Source organism: Liolophura sinensis, chromosome 1 (assembly GCF_032854445.1).
Source record: "Liolophura sinensis isolate JHLJ2023 chromosome 1, CUHK_Ljap_v2, whole genome shotgun sequence".
Classification (NCBI taxonomy): domain Eukaryota; kingdom Metazoa; phylum Mollusca; class Polyplacophora; order Chitonida; family Chitonidae; genus Liolophura; species Liolophura sinensis.
Window position 1 is genome coordinate 50,371,194 of NC_088295.1, and position 18,468 is coordinate 50,389,661.

Genomic DNA, 18,468 nt, shown 5'->3' on the forward strand with positions numbered 1-18,468 from the left:
AGTCAAGTTGTGATGTGTTTATTATACACACCTTGATGGGGTACATGCTAGTTGGGTTGTATGCATTGTACAGAGACTTGTGCATTTGTGGAGCATTTGTGCAGGGATGGCTATTTGTGGCTATTTGATTGGCTGGTGCTGTCTAACATTTGTTAGACCTCTCTTCCCCCAGTTTTATGCACATATGTGTACGTCACGTGGGAAAGTTTGCCAGTAATATGCCAAAGGTCGTGGTTAACTCTAGGGTAATTTCCTCCACCCATTGTACTGACCACCATTGTATAAGTGAAATATTTCTGAGTATGGCATTAAACATCAATTAAATAAGTAAATGAAAACAGAGACTTTGATAAACTATAACAGTTTTTTTTTGTTATTTTCTCAACAACATAAATGAAAAAGAAAATCATAAATATATTCTGGCCCTACGAATTCGGGGAACCTTTCCTATCCACATGTAACATTGCCTTATACAGATGCTTCCTTGCTTTTGCTCTTCTTCAATAAATTGATGCCCAGTAGGGCTAAATTCTTTTATAGAACAGGAAAGGAACCATGATCATCTGCTAGTCTTGTACTCTTGACAGAATGGAAAATGTTGGCAACCAATGCATGGCCTACAGGGCAAGATTAAATTTTAGAGAAGGTAGGTGGTGGTAAGGATTGAAAATTGGTAATATTTATAATTACAGGCCTACTGCTTAAGGGGTGACAGGGGGAATACATTATTATCTGGATCTCATAAAGAGTTTTCCCAGACAATAACAAATTCTTATAAGGAAAGCACACACTACTGTCAAACAGTGTTTGTTGCTATTTCTTGTGCTCTGATGAATTGCGTTATTTCCATGTCCGTGTTCGCTATTCTTCATAGGTTATAGTTTTCGGTTTACTGACCCGGGTGAGACTGACGCTGTGCAGTATGAACTGCCCTTCAGTTAGCTCAGCCTGAAGTTCATCGCAAACGAGTTATAGAGTGACTGTGAGGACTACAAAACGGTAAAGATAAAAGGCCATTTGCACTGTGCAGATATCCACGATTACTTGTCTTCGAAAATTTGCCAGTGTAACTTGTTGTTGTTGTAAATGGAAATCAAGCACGTGTTCAGCCGAAATGAAAGTAAACTAAGGGTAGTAATTTTTATGACTATCACGTCTGTCGAGTAAAACAAGTAAATCCGTCGAGAAACATAGCTGATTGAGTGGCCCCGGCTCTAGTGTACGAGAGTAAACCAGAAATGCCACCTTGTTAAAGCCTCGACGCAAAGATATGTTGGAAGAGTTGTCTCCCATGGTCCATGTTTGAAAACAGCCTTTGTAGATTAAGGGTCCCCCCTTGTCAGATATCAGGAAATTTGTTTTCGACTACATAAACATAGTAAACATAGCCCAACAATGAAAGGCTCAAGATAATTGTTATAAAACAGTGAATTGCAGAATTAATCTAATCAAGACAATTGATAGCTTGGACTAAAACATGTGTATCCTTTTGTATTCCTCATATACATGTATAAGCTACATGTATCATGTAAAATAAACTTACATGTGGTAGTGTAGGGCATCCCTCCCGTGCTTTTTGAAAATATATTTTATGTAATTAAGCAAGAAATGCCACCAACGTGAATCATAAACTTTGGATGATTAATTTCATAGTCATTGTCAAAAATTTCCAAAAATGTTGGTAGGGTGCAGTAGAGGGATGTACGAAATTGTTTTGTGTCATAGTCTGGGTCCATTAAGTTTAAGATTTATAAAGCTTTGCATGGCTAGCCCATTCCATTCTCTTACAAGATAATGCCTTATAATTAGAAAAGATTTAATTGGTGTTTACTCCTGATATGATCTGTATACCCTATGTGTTCTGGGCATTATTTTGAAGCGTTGATTGTTGTGCTGTGTAAAATAGGGACAAAGATACAATCAAATACAGATATGCACATTTTCGGACATCAGAATACCCTTTACCTGAAGTTTTGCATTCATGTGTTTTATGATCTTTGTCCCTTTATCGTGAGATATACTGTGTGATTAACACTTACATGTAGGCCTACCCTGATGGTATACACATGCGTGCACCTTTGACTGGGTCTGCTGCATGCCTGTAGTAGTTGTTACTTCATTTATGATTAAATTTTACACATTTCAGATACCTATTCAAGCGGGCACAGATCTGGGCACCTTACTGACCTGCAAGAGTGGCCAGCTGACAATGTGTTGAAACATAACATGGAAAAGTATACGGAAATAAACAGTAGTGGACACTACTCAGAGAACAGTGCCTAATAAAAACTGGAAATCATAGTATATTAGGCAATGAAACAGTTTGGATCACAGCATATATGTATGCTGAATGTTGACAAAGGGCAGTTGTAAAGCATTGTTTTGTATTAACTTCCAGCTTATTTAGACGACATTTTTATTTGCCGTGTTGTACAAAACAAGCACAATGGTCCAAGTATAATGACAAATGCATGGATGTCCTCAATCTTGCATTGATTAGTTTGTTCTTGAGTGACTGATAGGCCAACTGTTTAAAGGTAATTTAAAAATTTATGGAAACCAGTCTGCTCCAGCCACAGTTTGGTTGAAATGTTGCTAAAGGGTGTTACCCCAGGTAATCATTCACTCATTCATTTATTCATTCAGAGCTCAGCTCGACCTGTAATGCTGACCAATGGTGTGTAAATGATTTCAGTGTAAAATTACTTAGTCAAACAGCAAAATTTAAAAAAAGAAAACAAAAAGCGAAAAAAACACAAACAATATAATATTACAGAAATTTGTGTAATATTATTTTATTCTAGTTTTTTCTTAAAATATTTTCAGTTTTATTATTTTTGTTTTTTCCGACTTACTGATATTCTTCTTTTCTTTTTTCATTGCTCAGATGTTTTGATGAATCATCCGATATAATTAGTCTTCTACCTGAAATGTCAGTTCTCCATGTTTGAGATGTAGAATTTTATATCCAGGAGGCAATTTTTGATCCATGGCACTCTCGCAGAAGGTTTTACAAATGATAAGGTTAGTATCCTCTTGGCTCGATGCATGTCTGTATTTCTGGGATGGTATGATTTCATCAGTATTTTGTAACCTTAACACCTTATCTTGAATTTTGCATAATTAAATATGTGAAAATATCCGCATGAACTTTCCAGTCTCTGTGCATTGGTAAATAGTATTTCTTGAAATTTTTCAGGGTTTCTTAAATTTTGTTTTGAATGTCATAGATTTAATTTTTATGTTAAAAGTGTCAATATGTTTATGGATTAAATATGGGAAGAAAAAACAGTTTTCGCTTGTAAAACTTTACAAACTGTTTGCGCCTTATTTTATTGTTTCCCTCTTAGTAAGGCTGTAATGAATACATGTAGGTTTTTATGTTTGTTTGTTTTTTATTTAGAGATTCTGGCTTTAAAAGCCCAGCCCAATGTCGTTACCATGGTAGCCATGTGGGAGGATCATATCTGTCTAGATGGTTTAGGAATGTCAATCGACGTAGTCGGGTGGCCACACTGACAGAAGAGAATCAATATGACCGGTATAATAACAAGCTTAATCTGGGATCAGTCTCGTAAGGAGGTTTTCACCTTGAAACAGAACTTAATTATTGTTTTAAATAAAATAGATATTGAATCAGCAGTTTCAAGTTTTAAATGTTTAGAATGTACATTTATATTTTTACAAAACTAGCTTATGTTTTAATTCAGTTTCCTCATTGAAAGCAACATTTTTGGTGAACAAATCTCAGATGTAATGTGTTTATTTCTTGGATAAGTAGGTCAAAAATTACAGTTTTCTCTGACTATTATTATGGAGAGCCTAAAAAAGGAAAATTTCATCCTCTTTGTTTGCCATAGTATTAAAATTACCATCACATTATTTTGATAATTTCCCGGACGGTGTCTCCTTCTAGTAGAACTCCTCCAGTGCTTCTGTATTTGGGGTGTTATGCCTCAGTTGAAAGCATTGCCAAAGACACCAGACATGAAATCCAACCCAGACACTTGAGTTAAGTACATGTGACTAGCTGACTCAGTCTTTGCTGGGTGCCAAGTACTAGTACTAATGTCTTGGGCATGACTTGCTCTGGGCATGAGTGTCTCAGTCATTAATTCATTATTCATTTTAATTTTATTCCCAGTACAGTACATATTCCAAGAAATTTTTGAATTTTAAAATCTTTTTCTGATGAGAATTTCAAGTTATCAAAATAACAAATTTACATGTAGTGTGTTTATTTCTTGGAAAGTTTTATCAAAAATTTCAAATTTTTGTGACTTATTTAAGGACTAAATCAGGAAGAATTCAGCTTCTGTATTTGGGGTGTTGCTCCTCAGTGGAAAGCACTGCCAGTGACACCAAATATGACACCACACCAATACACTAGTTTGTGACTAGCTGATTCAACTTATGCTGAGTGCCAATTTTTTTTTTGTTTTGTTTTTGGTTGAAAATTTCAGGTTAGCAGAATGTGTAACACCTTTGTACCAACTTCCGTATGACAAACAACTTGAGGTAGGCAAAGGAATCCAGGACTGTGGTGAATATAATCAAGAATGATATCACTAGGATAAACAATGCCCAAAATGAATCTGTGTGTACATACTCATGCACATGTCATTCCCAGAGGGTATAGATATAATGTCCTGGATAAAATGGGACAAAATGCACAAACCAACAGGTACCGAAATCTTTATCAGTCCTGAAAAGAAAGATTGAAATTAAATTCCTTTAACTTTGATATGTAATTTCAGATATATCTTACAGACAAGAAGTAGCTAGTCAAAATGGGTTATATGGCCAGATGGATTGACAAACAAAATCAGTTGTAGTCCAACTCATGCTATCTTGGAATAACATGGTCCTGGGATTTCCCTCCCCCCCACCTTCCGCAGGCTCTTCCCAGTGTCCACCCACCATACTGTCATATATTTTAAATTGAAATATTCTTCAGTACCTTGTGCCTCATATCAAATAAACAAACCTGTGGTGATGGACAAGAGACGAGTTATACCGGATGACAGATAGCACAGTACATGTACATTTATGCCTCCTCCGAGAGATAAGATCCAAAAACTTTGTCACCTGAGTTTACTAACTTCAGCTTGCTGGTGACAGTCATGGATGTATCAGGCTGCCAGCCACCAGCCTTTTTCTTCATTACTTGCTGTGGTTATCTTTACCTTTTAGTCAAGCTGTGTTGTGTCTTGTGTGCTGATATGGACATCAAACTGAATTTCATTCAGTTAAAGAAAATTTTATGTAATATTTAATCCAACAACATAACATAAAATTAACCCTGACAAAATAGCATAACATTTGATCTAAAACATTGCACTATATTTTTCCTTTTTCATTTTCTTTGGCTTAAAGTTAAGTGCATGTATTATGAGATAGTGTTGATATCTGTTTTAAATCTGATTTTACGCAGTTAAAACAAAACCACATGAAGTACTGCATCTCCAAAGTGATTGACATTGGCTTGAACTCTCGCCCCAGGAAATCGATTGGCCTATTACAGAAATTGTCACAGATGTATGATGGCCAGTGTTGTCCCTTAGAGGACATTAAACCAGCTGTAAGTATGACGTGAAAACCTTCTCTGTCCTGTGAGAACTGACACATTTCAGCAACCACATGTAGCTGACTCATATGAGAGGTGGATGTAAACTTTAATGTCAGTCTTGGATAGGGAATTTTATAGATTCTCCTGCCTCCATTTTTGTGCAGATTTGGTGGCAATAAGTGGTGGCAGAGTGGTGGCAGTAAATGGTTGATGGTGCTCTGTGATGGCAGTAAGTGGTTGATGGTGCTCTGTGGTGGCAATAAGTGGTTGATGGTGCTCTGTGGTGGCAATGAGTGGTGCTCTCTGGTTTAGCCATACATTAAGTAGATGAGTTGCCACAAATATGATGCATCACACGCGGAAAAGTTTGCTTGTATGAATTTCCAGAGATAGGTGTTGAATATTCCAGTTTCGTGGGACGGTCTGCCAACAACCTGCAGACCTGGTTGTGGGTTTCCCCCAGGATCTGCTCGGTTTCCACCCACCATAATATTGACTCAAAATAATTTTTGAGTGTGGTACTAACCCTCAGAAAGAAAAAAACTTGACACATCAACATTTATTTTTGTTGGTCGTGATTTATGTCCATTGATTTTATTTGCCTAATATCTCTCATATGCGTTTGTCAAAAGAAAACATATTTTTGCCCCCCCCCCTCCCCCCCCCACTCCTTTAACCAAAAACATAGTCTATGGTTATATATGTCAATAATTCTTATCTTACACAAGGAAGTTACGAAATGAAATAGATGATTACTTTCAATGTGGAACGCTGTGTGTGATGTCGTTTACATGTGGAAGGGACTTGTTTGCCTTCAGAATCCTGCGTGATGTCATTTACATGTGGAAGGGACTTGTTTGCCTTCAGAATCCTGCGTGATGTCATTTACACGCGGAAGGGACTTGTTTGCCTTCAGAATCCTGCGTGATGTCATTTACATGTGGAAGGGACTTGTTTGCCTTCAGAATCCTGCGTGATATCATTTACATGTGGAAGGGACTTGTTTGCCTTCCAATCCTGCGTGATGTCATTTAGATGCGGAAAGGACTTGTTTGCCTTCAGAATCCTATATAATGTCAATTAAATGCAGTCAGAGAGTTGTCTGTTAATATTCACCTCTTGTGTTCTAGGCATTGTGCTGTTATTTATGCAGAAAAAGCCCGTACAAACTTGCCAAGTTTTGTTACTGGTTGTTCATTTTAACCAATCAATTCCTGGGACAAATCACATGGTGAACATTTTAGTAATCTTAACATTTTAAGCAGTTGTGTACTGCACCAAATATGAAATATCAAATTAATATTGAAAAAAAGAGAGTTGAATGCAGCATTTGTTAGGTTATGGGTTTATGTTGAAATTGTTTGATATTAATGATAGGTTTTGATTAATTTAATTTAATATTATGAGGTAATTTTGTTTACATGTGTGTGGAGTAGGATATTGTTTTGTGTAACATGAGAGATATAATTTTCTCTACAGCCAGTCATCTATGGGTATAGGAACAAAGAAGAGTTCAATGTTGGCTGCAATATCCATGGCAACCCAAACACTGTAGGACTGTACGTGGGGAAAGAAAGACGTGAGTGCAGGCACTGTGATAGAATCTCTCATTGTCTTGTATTTCATTCTTCTCCGTCTCAAAATTAATTGTTTTATTGTCTTTAAGAATGTCTTCTCCCATGCATAAATGGCTCATTTGGTTAGCATGCTAGCGCAGTGTAATGACCTAGGAGCCTCTCACCAATGCGGTCGCTGTGAGTTCAAGTCCAGTTCTTGCTGTCTTCCTCTCTGGCCGTATGTGGTAAGGTTTGCCAGCAACCTGCGGATGGTCGTGGGTTTCCCCGGGCGCTACCTGGTTTCCTCCCACCGTAATGCTGGCCGCCGTCGTATAAGTGAAATATTCTCGAGTACAGCGTAAAACACTGATCATCATATGAGTGAAAAAGTCTTAAGCACAGCGTTTACACCATGGAAATAAATATATGGATTAAATGAAAGTCAGCGTTATTGGATAGGACAGTTATTTTATGGCCTAGTTTTGTTTGAAAATATATCCTTGTACCCCCTAATCCCCATCCCTTCTCAGTATGAAAATTATGGAAGTAATTCATGCAGATTTGTTAAATTTCTGATTTACTCTGATTTACGTAGTTCATGATAACCCATTTATAATGAAGCCATGAATTTCTTTTGGTGTGATCAATGATATACATATAGGTAACTATCAAATTGGTTTTTTCATTGTTGACCATACATTGTATTTAATTGTTTGCTTGTACTTAGAATGCCTATTTATACATATTTTCTGACAGCAGTCAGGAAGGTGATGCATTTCAGGGTGACCATTTAAGGACTATTTAGACTGCACTTCTATGATACACACAAGCAAGGGCTTATTAGACCCCGTCCACTGCTCCCTGTCATTAACTACCAAGACCTGAAAAAGCCTAACCTTTGAAGCTATTTTTTCCTCCAAGACAGTGACTTAAAAGGCTATTTGTGGTCCAACATGTTGGAACATGTCATATATAAACTAAACATACACCCACCCCTAGAGACAATCCCACCCCCACCCTTAGAGACACCGCCACCCTCACGCCCAACCTCAGAGACAATCCCACCCCCACCCTTAGAGACACCGCCACCCTCACGCCCAACCTCAGAGACAATCCCACCCCCACCCTTAGAGACACCACAACCCTCACGCCCAACCTCAGAGACAATCCCACCCCCACCCGTAGAGACACTGCCACCCTCACGCCCAACCTCAGAGACAATCCCACCCCCACCCGTAGAGACACTGCCACCCTCACCCCCAACCTCAGAGACAATCCCACCCCCACCCCCAACCTCAGAGACAATCCCACCCCCACCCTTGGAGACACCACCACCCTCACGCCCAACCTCAGAGACAATCCCACCCCCACCCATAGAGACACTGCCACCCTCACCCCCAACCTCAGAGACAACACCACCCCCACCCCCAACCTCAGAGACAATCCCACCAAAACCCCCACCCTCAGAGACAATCCCACCAAAACCCCCACCCTCAGAGACAATCCCACCAAAACCTCCTCCTATTTTCTGACAGCAGTCAGGAAGGTGATGCATTTCAGGGTGACCATTTAAGGACTATTTAGACTGCACTTCTATGATACACACAAGCAAGGGCTTATTAGACCTCGTCCACTGCTCCCTGTCATTAACTACCAAGACCTGAAAAAGCCTTACCTTTGAAGCTATTTTTTCCTCCAAGACAGTGACTTAAAAGGCTATTTGTGGTCCAACATGTTGGAACATGTCATATATAAACTAAACATACACCCACCCTCAGAGACAATCCCACCCCCACCCTTAGAGACACCGCCACCCTCACGCCCAACCTCAGAGACAATCCCACCCCCACCCTTAGAGACACCGCCACCCTCACGCCCAACCTCAGAGACAATCCCACCCCCATCCTTAGAGACACCACCACCCTCACGCCCAACCTCAGAGACAATCCCACCCCCACCCGTAGAGACACTGCCACCCTCACCCCCAACCTCAGAGACAACCCCACCCCCAACCTCAGAGACAATCCCACCCCCACCCTTAGAGACACCACCACCCTCACGCCCAACCTCAGAGACAATCCCACCCCCACCCATAGAGACACTGCCACCCTCACCCCCAACCTCAGAGACAACACCACCCCCACCCCCAACCTCAGAGACAATCCCACCAAAACCCCCACCCCCACCCTCAGAGACAATCCCACCCTCACCCCCACCCTCAGAGACAATCCCACCAAAACCTCCCCCCTCACCCCCAACCTCAGAGACACCGCCACCCTCACCCCCAACCTCAGAGACACCGCCACCCTAACCCCCACCTAAAAAAAAAGAAAAAAAAGATTCATGAATCATTTCAGTGTTTTGAAATGAATATCTGACATTTGTCAACTACTGGCTATTGACAGAAGTTCCTAAATACCCTTGATCAAATGGGTTTGAATACGTTTCTCAGTACTTCTCACCCACTGAAACTACATTAGGTTTGTTAGGGGCCTGGCCAGGAGCATAGGTTTGCACCGCATTCTGCTCAAGTCAAATAGTGTGAATGTTTTCGTGAAATATTTTGAAAACTTTATTTTCAGACAGAAATGCTGTATGCGTTGAACCGGATCAGTTGATCAACATGTCGGCAAGACACATTGAAGTTTGTAAGGCAAGTAACAAATCTGCATATCTAAATTTGAGTAGCTAATTATGCTTGCATTCATATCTTTCCTTCCTTTCCTTAATTTGGTTTATTTATTTGAACAGGGGATAGAATATGAACATGTAAATATCTTATTATTCAACACTCACTCAATGCTTGTGTGGCCTAGGTAACCATAGCGATCGACAATGCTTGTGTGGCCTAGCTAACCGTAGCGATCGACAATGCTTGTGTGGCCCAGGTAACCGTAAGCAATTGACAATGCTTGTGTGGCCTAGCTAACCGTAGCGATCGACAGTGCTTGTGTGGCCTAGGTAACATAAGCAAAGCATATTTGTACCTCACACCAGTGCATATTTGTACCTCACACCAGTGCCGTGTGCATATTTGTACCTCACACCAGTGCATATTTGTACCTCACACCAGTGCATATTTATACCTCACACCAGTGCCGTGTGCATATTTGTACCTCACACCAGTGCATATTTGTACCTCACACCAGTGCATATTTGTACCTCACGCCAGTGCATATTTATACCTCACACCAGTGCCGTGTGCATATTTGTACCTCACACCAGTGCATATTTGTACCTCACACCAGTGCATATTTGTACCTCACACCAGTGCCGTGTGCATATTTGTACCTCACACCAGTGCATTTTTGTACCTCACACCAGTGCATATTTGCACCTCACACCAGTGCATATTTGTACCTCACACCAGTGCCGTGTGCATATTTGTACCTCACACCAGTGCATATTTGTACCTCACACCAGTGAATATTTGTACCTCACACCAGTGCATATTTGTACCTCACACCAGTGCATATTTATACGTCACACCAGTGCCGTGTGCATATTTGTACCTCACACCAGTGCATATTTGTACCTCACACCAGTGCATATTTGTACCTCACACCAGTGCCGTGTGCATATTTGTACCTCACACCAGTGCATATTTATACCTCACACCAGTGCATATTTGTACCTTACACCAGTGCATATTTGTACCTCACACCAGTGCATTTTTGTACCTCAGACCAGTGCCGTGTGCATATTTGTACATCACACATGAAGAAGTTCATCCTTAACTCGTGCTGGGCACCCTCCTTTCTCCTTTTAGGGTCTGACATACCCTGATTCCTCAGCCTTTTCAGTCACCTGTGTAGGCAATATTTTGAAACATTCTGAATGAAATATTGGGTGTAGATAAATGATCTGCACAGTTTTGTGAAGCTAACATCTTTTACGACACACAAACAAATCATTTTTAGCGTCATTTTCATAATAATAGTATGCAAAACTTTTACTGAAAAAGGTGCCTGAAAGAAGATTACAGAAAATCTGAAAAAGTCTTGAATGTGGCCTTAAGCACCAATAAGTAATTTTAATAAATAAATAAATATTATTTGGCAATAAGATTTCCATGCTTTTTGGGCCTGGTGACATTTATAAGTGATTGACAATGTTCACTTGTGTGGTTTTGCATGAAAGTCACCACTTCTTTTACCCCCACATAACATCTGTGGTGGGGGAGTAATTCGGGCAGATCAGTGGTTTACTCCGGGTTTTCTGGTCCCCTCCATCCATAAGACTGGCCACCATTGCATGTTTATTAAGTGAAAAATTCTTGAGTATGTCACCAAATCAAATAAATAAATGTAATAAATATACAGCAATGTTGAACAAATGGTAAGTGAACCATGTCTGTGTTTCAGGTTTTTCAGGATTTTGTCCGCAGTTGTCGGCTACCCGTCTCTCCTTTGCTGCAGGAGAGAGGACACTGGCGTAACCTAATCATCAGAAGTACAACTCTGGGGCAACTCATGGCAGTGGTCAAGTTCAACCCTAGACATTTGTCTGAGGCATATACATGTACAACTTTGTCGGTGAAGGAAGAGAGCAAAAATTCCAAGATATTTGTCACATCAAAGGATACATATAAGTCTTGGTCCACTTCCATTAAACATTGTAACATTTTAGCCGGTATCTTGTAAAGGGTGGTGGTTGGCTGGTAGCTTGTGAAGGGTGGTGATTGGCTGGTAGCTTGTGAAGGGTTGTGGCTGGTAGCTTGTGAAGGGTGGTGGTTGTGGTTGGTAGCTTGTGAAGGGTGGTGGTGGTTGGCTGGTAGCTTGTGAAGGGTGGTGGTTGTGGCTGGTAACTTGTGAAGGATGGTGGTTGTGGCTGATAGCTTGTGAAAGGTGATGGTTGGCTGGTAGCAGCCTGGTTGCCTCCATCCATAAACCTGATAAGTATCATACAATAAAAAACTTCTTTCATACATTGAGCACTAATAAAGTTTAATTGTAGAAAACCAAGTACATCTATATTTACTGGTATAAATTTGAGTGCATTTTTACAAAGTTTCACGTGTTCGTTCTCTTGAAACATGTACATTACATATATGTGTAGCTAAACACTCCACTTATTTGTTTTCTCTGTTTTTTTTTTTGACATTTTGTATTTTCTTTAAAACTTCACTTTGATGTTGTGTGTGTACTGTAAATCACTCATAATTCTTATAAACTCTGGTAATCTATTTGATCATACAACTTCCCCTCTTGGGTTAACCTATACACTGGCATCTGATCAGTAATGTAATACTGGTTAGTAATTTTATATTTCAGGAAGACATTGAATTGGCGGAGAACGAATTGAGGGATTACTTTGCCAGTGGACCCGGGAAAAGTGCAAATTTGTCTTCACTATATTTTCAAGCTTGGTAAAGGGAAATGTAATGATAGATGTGCAATCTTCATTGTGTTCAGATTACAATTGGTTTTCTGTAATGATGTTAGGAGAAATTTGCTGAAAGAATTGGAACAAGTAGGGTACATGTATTCTGTGTGAATTATAAAAAGAGGGGTTTTTTTTCTGGCAGAGAAAGAGAGTTTGCAGGAAAGGTTGTCTGTAAGGGCTCATTTTAAAGTAAAATTTGCATACAGTCAGTGCCATCTTACAGTGGTGTAAGCTAAGCAGTGTCACAATTCTGTCAAAGCCTTTGAAGGCCCTGAAAAGAGTTCTAGTGGTTCAAATGGTTAAACGCTGACTTGGACAACAGACACATTGGCTCAGATGATCAAAGTGCTGGCTCAGATGATCAAAGTGCTGGCTCAGATGATCAGAGTGCTGGCTCAGGTGCATGAGCCCAGGTGTTGCTGTTTCGGTTGCGGCTTCAGGTGTGCAGGTTTTTCAGGGACCTAATGGAGGACAGCTGCTATTCTGGTTCCCATCACCCATAAACCTGCCCACTGTCATACAAGTGGAAAAATAGTACTGCATTAGACACCAATCATATAAATAAATAAATAAATACATTGTCGTATTTTGTGTCATTTACTTTTTGTTGTATTTGTAGCCCTCACACATTTGGCCTTGGTACGGATTTCCCATACAAACATTTACTTGGTGCAGCACACATTGAGGAAGAGGTCCTGGACATGAGATTCAATATATCAGCTGACTCTTTCTTCCAGACGAACACTCCCGGGGCTGAAGTCCTCTACAGTACAGTGAGAGAATATGCATCTCTCTCACCAGACTCTACTGTGTTTGATGTCTACTGTGGCACAGGTCAGTCCTGCAAAGAATGTAAATTCCATTGTCTCAAATAAAGCCATGTACCGTGGACCTGTCAATCATAGGATACATTAGTATACTGTACATTTTTTGATAATGTAACCATATTGTCACAGGGCTTTGACACTGTTCTGTACTCATGTCAACATAATAATTGCAGATTTAAAATCTACAAAGAAGCCATTGAATGAATTGTCATTTTGGTATTTGTGGGTGTCTGTTGTTTGTTTGACAGGAACTATCGGCATTTTACTGTCCCCGACAGCCAAAAAGGTCATAGGAATAGAAATGCTTCATCAAGCTGTGGAGGATGCCAAAGTTAATGCTCACATCAACGGTTAGTTTGTTAAATCTAGAGCATTGTGATATACCCCAGTAAAGTAAGTAAATAAATAAATAAAACATACATTGTTGTTCAATAATAATCCAATGGATAATAAAACTGTTCTTTTGTTTCATATCCATTAGATGAAGATTTACTGTTTTTGAGCAAAAATTTTAATGAACATGGAAAAAATTGCTCTCAGGTGGCGGCGTACATTGTATTTAAAGATTTGTTTATTATAGTAAAGAAAATACTCCCAACAATCACAATTTTAAATTTCAGTGTAGGTCAGTCATGATTGCATGTTGATAAATTTAATCTTAGCAAGATTCAAGTCAGAAGTACATTATGAGATGTACATGAAAAGATATATGAAAGATATTTGTTTTGCATATAAATTCGAAACAATAATGGGCTATGGCCTGAGGAACAAGATTGCATGGCTCCATCTGTATGTTATATACAGACAAACTCTGACCAAGCCACACCAGTATGACCAACTAGTAACAGGCTGGTCACCAATTGATTCTGAACTGAGTGGTTTAGGGAGGTACGGACCTTATTAGTTACTCAGATTGTAACACGTCAGTAATTAGATGGTTACAATCTGTAACCTGTTGGTGCTGTACGAATAGGCCCAGCATAATTGGTACCAACCTGTGAAAACTTGAATAAAGGTTTCTTGTGAATTTGTTTCGGCTGTTACAGGATGCAGTAACACACAGTTCATCCAAGGAGATGCCCGTAAGCTGATGAACCAGCTGTTCATGAGCGGGCAGTATGATGGGGAAGATCTTGTAGCCATTGTTAACCCAGGGCGTACTGGACTCAGTAAGTTGTGGTGACTTATGGCCAAACGTTGGTCACAGTTAGATAACGGAATTATTAGGGCTTTATGTCAGATTTACAGTTCACTCAGATGAATGAATGATTGATTTGGGCTTACCCCTAAATTGGCAGTTCAGTCAATTGAATGAATGATCGGCCGTACATGGGAAGGTCTTCCAGCAACATGTGGATGGTCGTGGGTTTCCCTCGAGCTCTGCTCAGTTTCCTCCCACCATAGTGCTAGCCACCGTCGTATAAGTGAAATATTCTTGAGTACGGCATAAAACACTGATCAAATAAAATAACTGAAAGAATGATTGATTAGGGCTAACCACCAAATTGGCAGTTCAGTCAGATGAAGGAATGAATGATCAGGGATTTCCGGCAAATTGGCAGTTCAGGCATTTAAATGAATGATTTGGGCTAACCACCAAATTGGCAGTTCAGTCAGATGAATGAATGAATGATCAGGGATTTTGGCCAAATTGGCAGTTCAGGTATTTAAATGAATGATTTGGGCTAACCACCAAATCGACAGTTCAGTCAGATGAATGAATGAATGATCAGGGATTTTGGCCAGATTGGCAGTTCAGGCATTTAAATGAATGAATGATTAGGGCTCACCCTAAAGTTGGCAGTTCAGTCAGATGAAGAGTTGATCAATGTTTATTGGCTGAAATATATTGGCAGTATTTCAGCTGTATCATTATTTTTATTTTGTCAGGTAAGAAAGGGGTCCGTGCCTTGAAACGCTGTTCAGCCATTCGAAGACTAGTTTTTGTGACTTGTAAACCTCATGGGAAAGTCTTACAGAACATGGTGGAGTAAGTGACAAGTCTGTAAGCAGTCTGACTCTTATGGGCATTTTAAATCATGATGACTGCAAAAAAGATGAAGTACTGTATTTACTCCCCAAAAGTCAAAACATATTACATGTGGTGCAGAAATTTGCATTGTCACTTGAGGATATCACTATCCCTTCCAAACAAACATCAGAACATCTTTCAAAGATCAAAAAGGAATTCTTAAAATCACGCAAAAGGAGTAACTTTATGATGGACAAAATTTTAGATCAGATGCATGTACAAACAGTGGTGGGTGAGAGTTTTCACAAGGTAAAGAGCTTAATTTATTGGGAAAGAGGTGGATATGCCATCTTCTGTTGACCCTTACTAACTGAACTAATGGGCTAATGCTTTTTGGGCGTTGTAGTCTGCCAACACCCCTCACAGAATGTTCACGTTTTTATGATTTTATCCCTCTTTCTCTGAAATGCTTATCAATATGCTTTCTTTTCCATGTTGCAGTCTTTCCATAGAGATGGATGACATAGCCACAGATCCATTTTGTCCAGTCAAATCAGTTGCTGTGGATATGTTTCCACATACATTACACACAGAACTGGTCACCCTCTATGAAAGATGACCCTGCGCCATTTATGGAAGAAGCCGATCCTGTGTGGCACATAGGTAATGGCTATTTTCATGATAGTGGACAATTCTAACGGCTGAACAAACCATGGAAAAGCTTTCTTGTCTGTTTTAATTAAATGTTTGCTTTGACGTCATGCTGCTGTCAGCGTAGTTGATTATTTCTCCAGAATCCACACTTGCGAGTTTGTGGTTTGAGTGGTAATGGGTGACAACTTGTACCACCTGAGTGCGCCTTCCATGGATGTATGGTACAGCACGATTCAAACCCACGAACACAAGACTTCAAAACATTAAAGTTTAAAACAAGATCCCGCTGAGCTATCTGGGAAGACCGTACAACCTTCTCCTTTTAGACGACTTTAACGTTTATTTTGACGTCAATCATATGTCTAACCAATCATAAGAATGTTATATAGGAAGGGCCCATTCATTTCTTATCAGTGTGAAATTTATTTTATAAATTTCGCTTGTCGCCCTCATTTCAATTACACCATACGCTGCCAGTGCGTGAAAAGGCAGAGTGACTTCATCAGTTCTCTTAGGCACAGATATGAACAGCAAAAACAGAGTGTGTAATAGGTTGAACTGGTGGGTCTGATTTGTGGCATTCTGATTACATTTTGGATAATCGAGGCCTTGTTATGTCAATGTGACAGAAATGATATTATCCACTATCAGACCTCGTCAGATTATATGTAAGCGTCAATCAATTCAGATTTACTTTCCCGCAAACCTAATCATAGACAGTCACTGTCCGTTATCTTACACACCCAGTGTATGTTGAAGTAGTAACCTGTATAGGGACTGGATTCACATTGGCTAAATGCGATAACACTGTTACGTTAAAACTTCATGTAACATCGTCACGAAAGATCAACAACAACGTATTATTTTCAACTATGCAAATAATGCCTCTCAGCCAGCACGAAAGAGCATTCATAGATGATAATTGTGATGTAGCGTCTTTTCATTATTTACTTGAAATGACAACGTCGGTTCTTGAAAAAGAGTCGATAGTTGTTACATTACTACAAACATGTTTAAGTAGGAGAATCAACTGTTGCTCGTCGTTTCACCAATACATCTTGCATTGCTGACTAAAATTGAAAGAAAGAACAACACTAGACAAAATGAATATACATGGATAAAGTATCCCACATAAAATTTAAAGAGACCTACCTTGTTATTTTTGTGATTTTGCATAACTGAGGTAGCACAGTTAAACCAAGTTAAAACATGAAAATTTAGAAAATCAAAGGCGCCACTATGTTATCAGTTTTAACCAATGAGCCATATGTTCCTTCTATAACTTGAGAATAGACATAGACAATATGTTAACATTTAACCATATGTGCGTAGGGTATGACTCACACAACATCATGTTTCTTGTTTCTCTAACTTGACACCTCTCATGGCTACATAAGAAGTCTGAATTAAAAGTTTATTGATTTACAAGCATTGGGTTACCAAGTACATGACACAAAAAATAGCTGTGGATGTTTATAGGTAAATGTGGGTCTTTTTACACTCCACATCCTTAATAACTTAGGTTGTAATGGCCATTTGTGATGGCCTGCTGAACTTTCTTTATGTGGTTTTCTTCACTTTAGGCTTTCTTGGTATTGGTTTCCCAAAATGTTTATATTTACATTTGGAATCGAAGTTGCCTTTTACGGTTGGGTTCTCTATATTAAAACATGTGACGCCATTTTCTTTTAAGTACAAGGATGTCCAGTTTCTTGTAACACCCAGTCTTGTCCGGTGTTAATTGGGAGATTTGTTCACAAATTTTGTTGTCCAAGAAATGAATTTGATATCATCTTTCATCCTTATGAGTAATGTTTTGTGTCATTCGGTCGGTTGTGCATCAAAATGGTTTGTGTCTCACAAGGGTATGTGTTTCACAAGGGTATATGTCTCATGGTGTATGTGAGCACGTGTGTGTGTGTGTCTCAGAAAGTAAAAGTTTTGGTTCCAGAAAATGGTTGTAAAGAGAGGGTCCTGTGACACTCCGGTACACAAATAAATAAAGGTTGCAGAACTGCTCCGTCAAAACTTTTATGTTTTTAAAGTTGATATTGTCTGATCTTGTTTTTATGTAACCATCTTTGAGTAGAAGACTATTCTTTCCAGTTTTTATGCCTAGAGCTTAACCATGACATCAAGTATCAAAAGAGCTTGTTGCTCTTAAGTGAAGCATGCAATGTTTTTAACTATGAATATATTACGGTTAACCATGCAGCCAAAGCTGATGCAATATAGCGTATATGTATAATCACGTAAAGCCTCAAGTCCAGTTCTTACTGGTTTCCTCTCAGGCCGTACATGGGTACGTCACAAAATACAGCTGGGGTAAGTTTCTCAAAGCGGTCGTAACGTTATGCCGGTCGCAAACACCAAGGCGGTGTATGCCGTTAGTTATTTATTTGATTGGTTTTTTACGCCGTACTCAAGAATATTTCACTTATACGACTGCGGCCGGTATTATGGTGGGAGTAAAGCGGGCAGAGCGAGGGGAAAACCCACGACCGT

General features: G+C 39.5%; 1 protein-coding gene across 5 annotated transcripts in view; it reads left to right on the forward strand.

The window, feature by feature from the left end:
* The first annotated feature begins 905 nt into the window (after nt 1-905).
* The window catches only part of LOC135482011 (tRNA (uracil-5-)-methyltransferase homolog B-like), a 61,089-nt gene continuing 43,526 nt past the window's right edge, over nt 906-18,468 (forward strand). Inside the window, exons 1-15 of one of the 5 annotated variants that reach the window (XM_064761822.1) lie at nt 906-999; nt 2,147-2,614; nt 2,888-3,024; nt 3,404-3,541; nt 4,464-4,518; nt 5,435-5,581; nt 7,049-7,148; nt 9,708-9,778; nt 11,490-11,636; nt 12,399-12,493; nt 13,130-13,344; nt 13,586-13,687; nt 14,384-14,506; nt 15,228-15,327; nt 15,811-15,972. In XM_064761822.1, coding sequence (XP_064617892.1) covers nt 2,990-3,024; nt 3,404-3,541; nt 4,464-4,518; nt 5,435-5,581; nt 7,049-7,148; nt 9,708-9,778; nt 11,490-11,636; nt 12,399-12,493; nt 13,130-13,344; nt 13,586-13,687; nt 14,384-14,506; nt 15,228-15,327; nt 15,811-15,928 — 1,446 coding nt within the window. In that variant the 5' untranslated portion in view covers nt 906-999; nt 2,147-2,614; nt 2,888-2,989 and the 3' untranslated portion in view covers nt 15,929-15,972. Of the gene's footprint in view, nt 1,000-2,146; nt 2,615-2,887; nt 3,025-3,403; nt 3,542-4,463; nt 4,544-5,434; nt 5,582-7,048; nt 7,149-9,707; nt 9,779-11,489; nt 11,637-12,398; nt 12,494-13,129; nt 13,345-13,585; nt 13,688-14,383; nt 14,507-15,227; nt 15,328-15,810; nt 17,191-18,468 lie in introns of those variants that run through there. The other 4 variants (XM_064761821.1, XM_064761823.1, XM_064761824.1 and 1 more) reach the window with 4 other exon arrangements.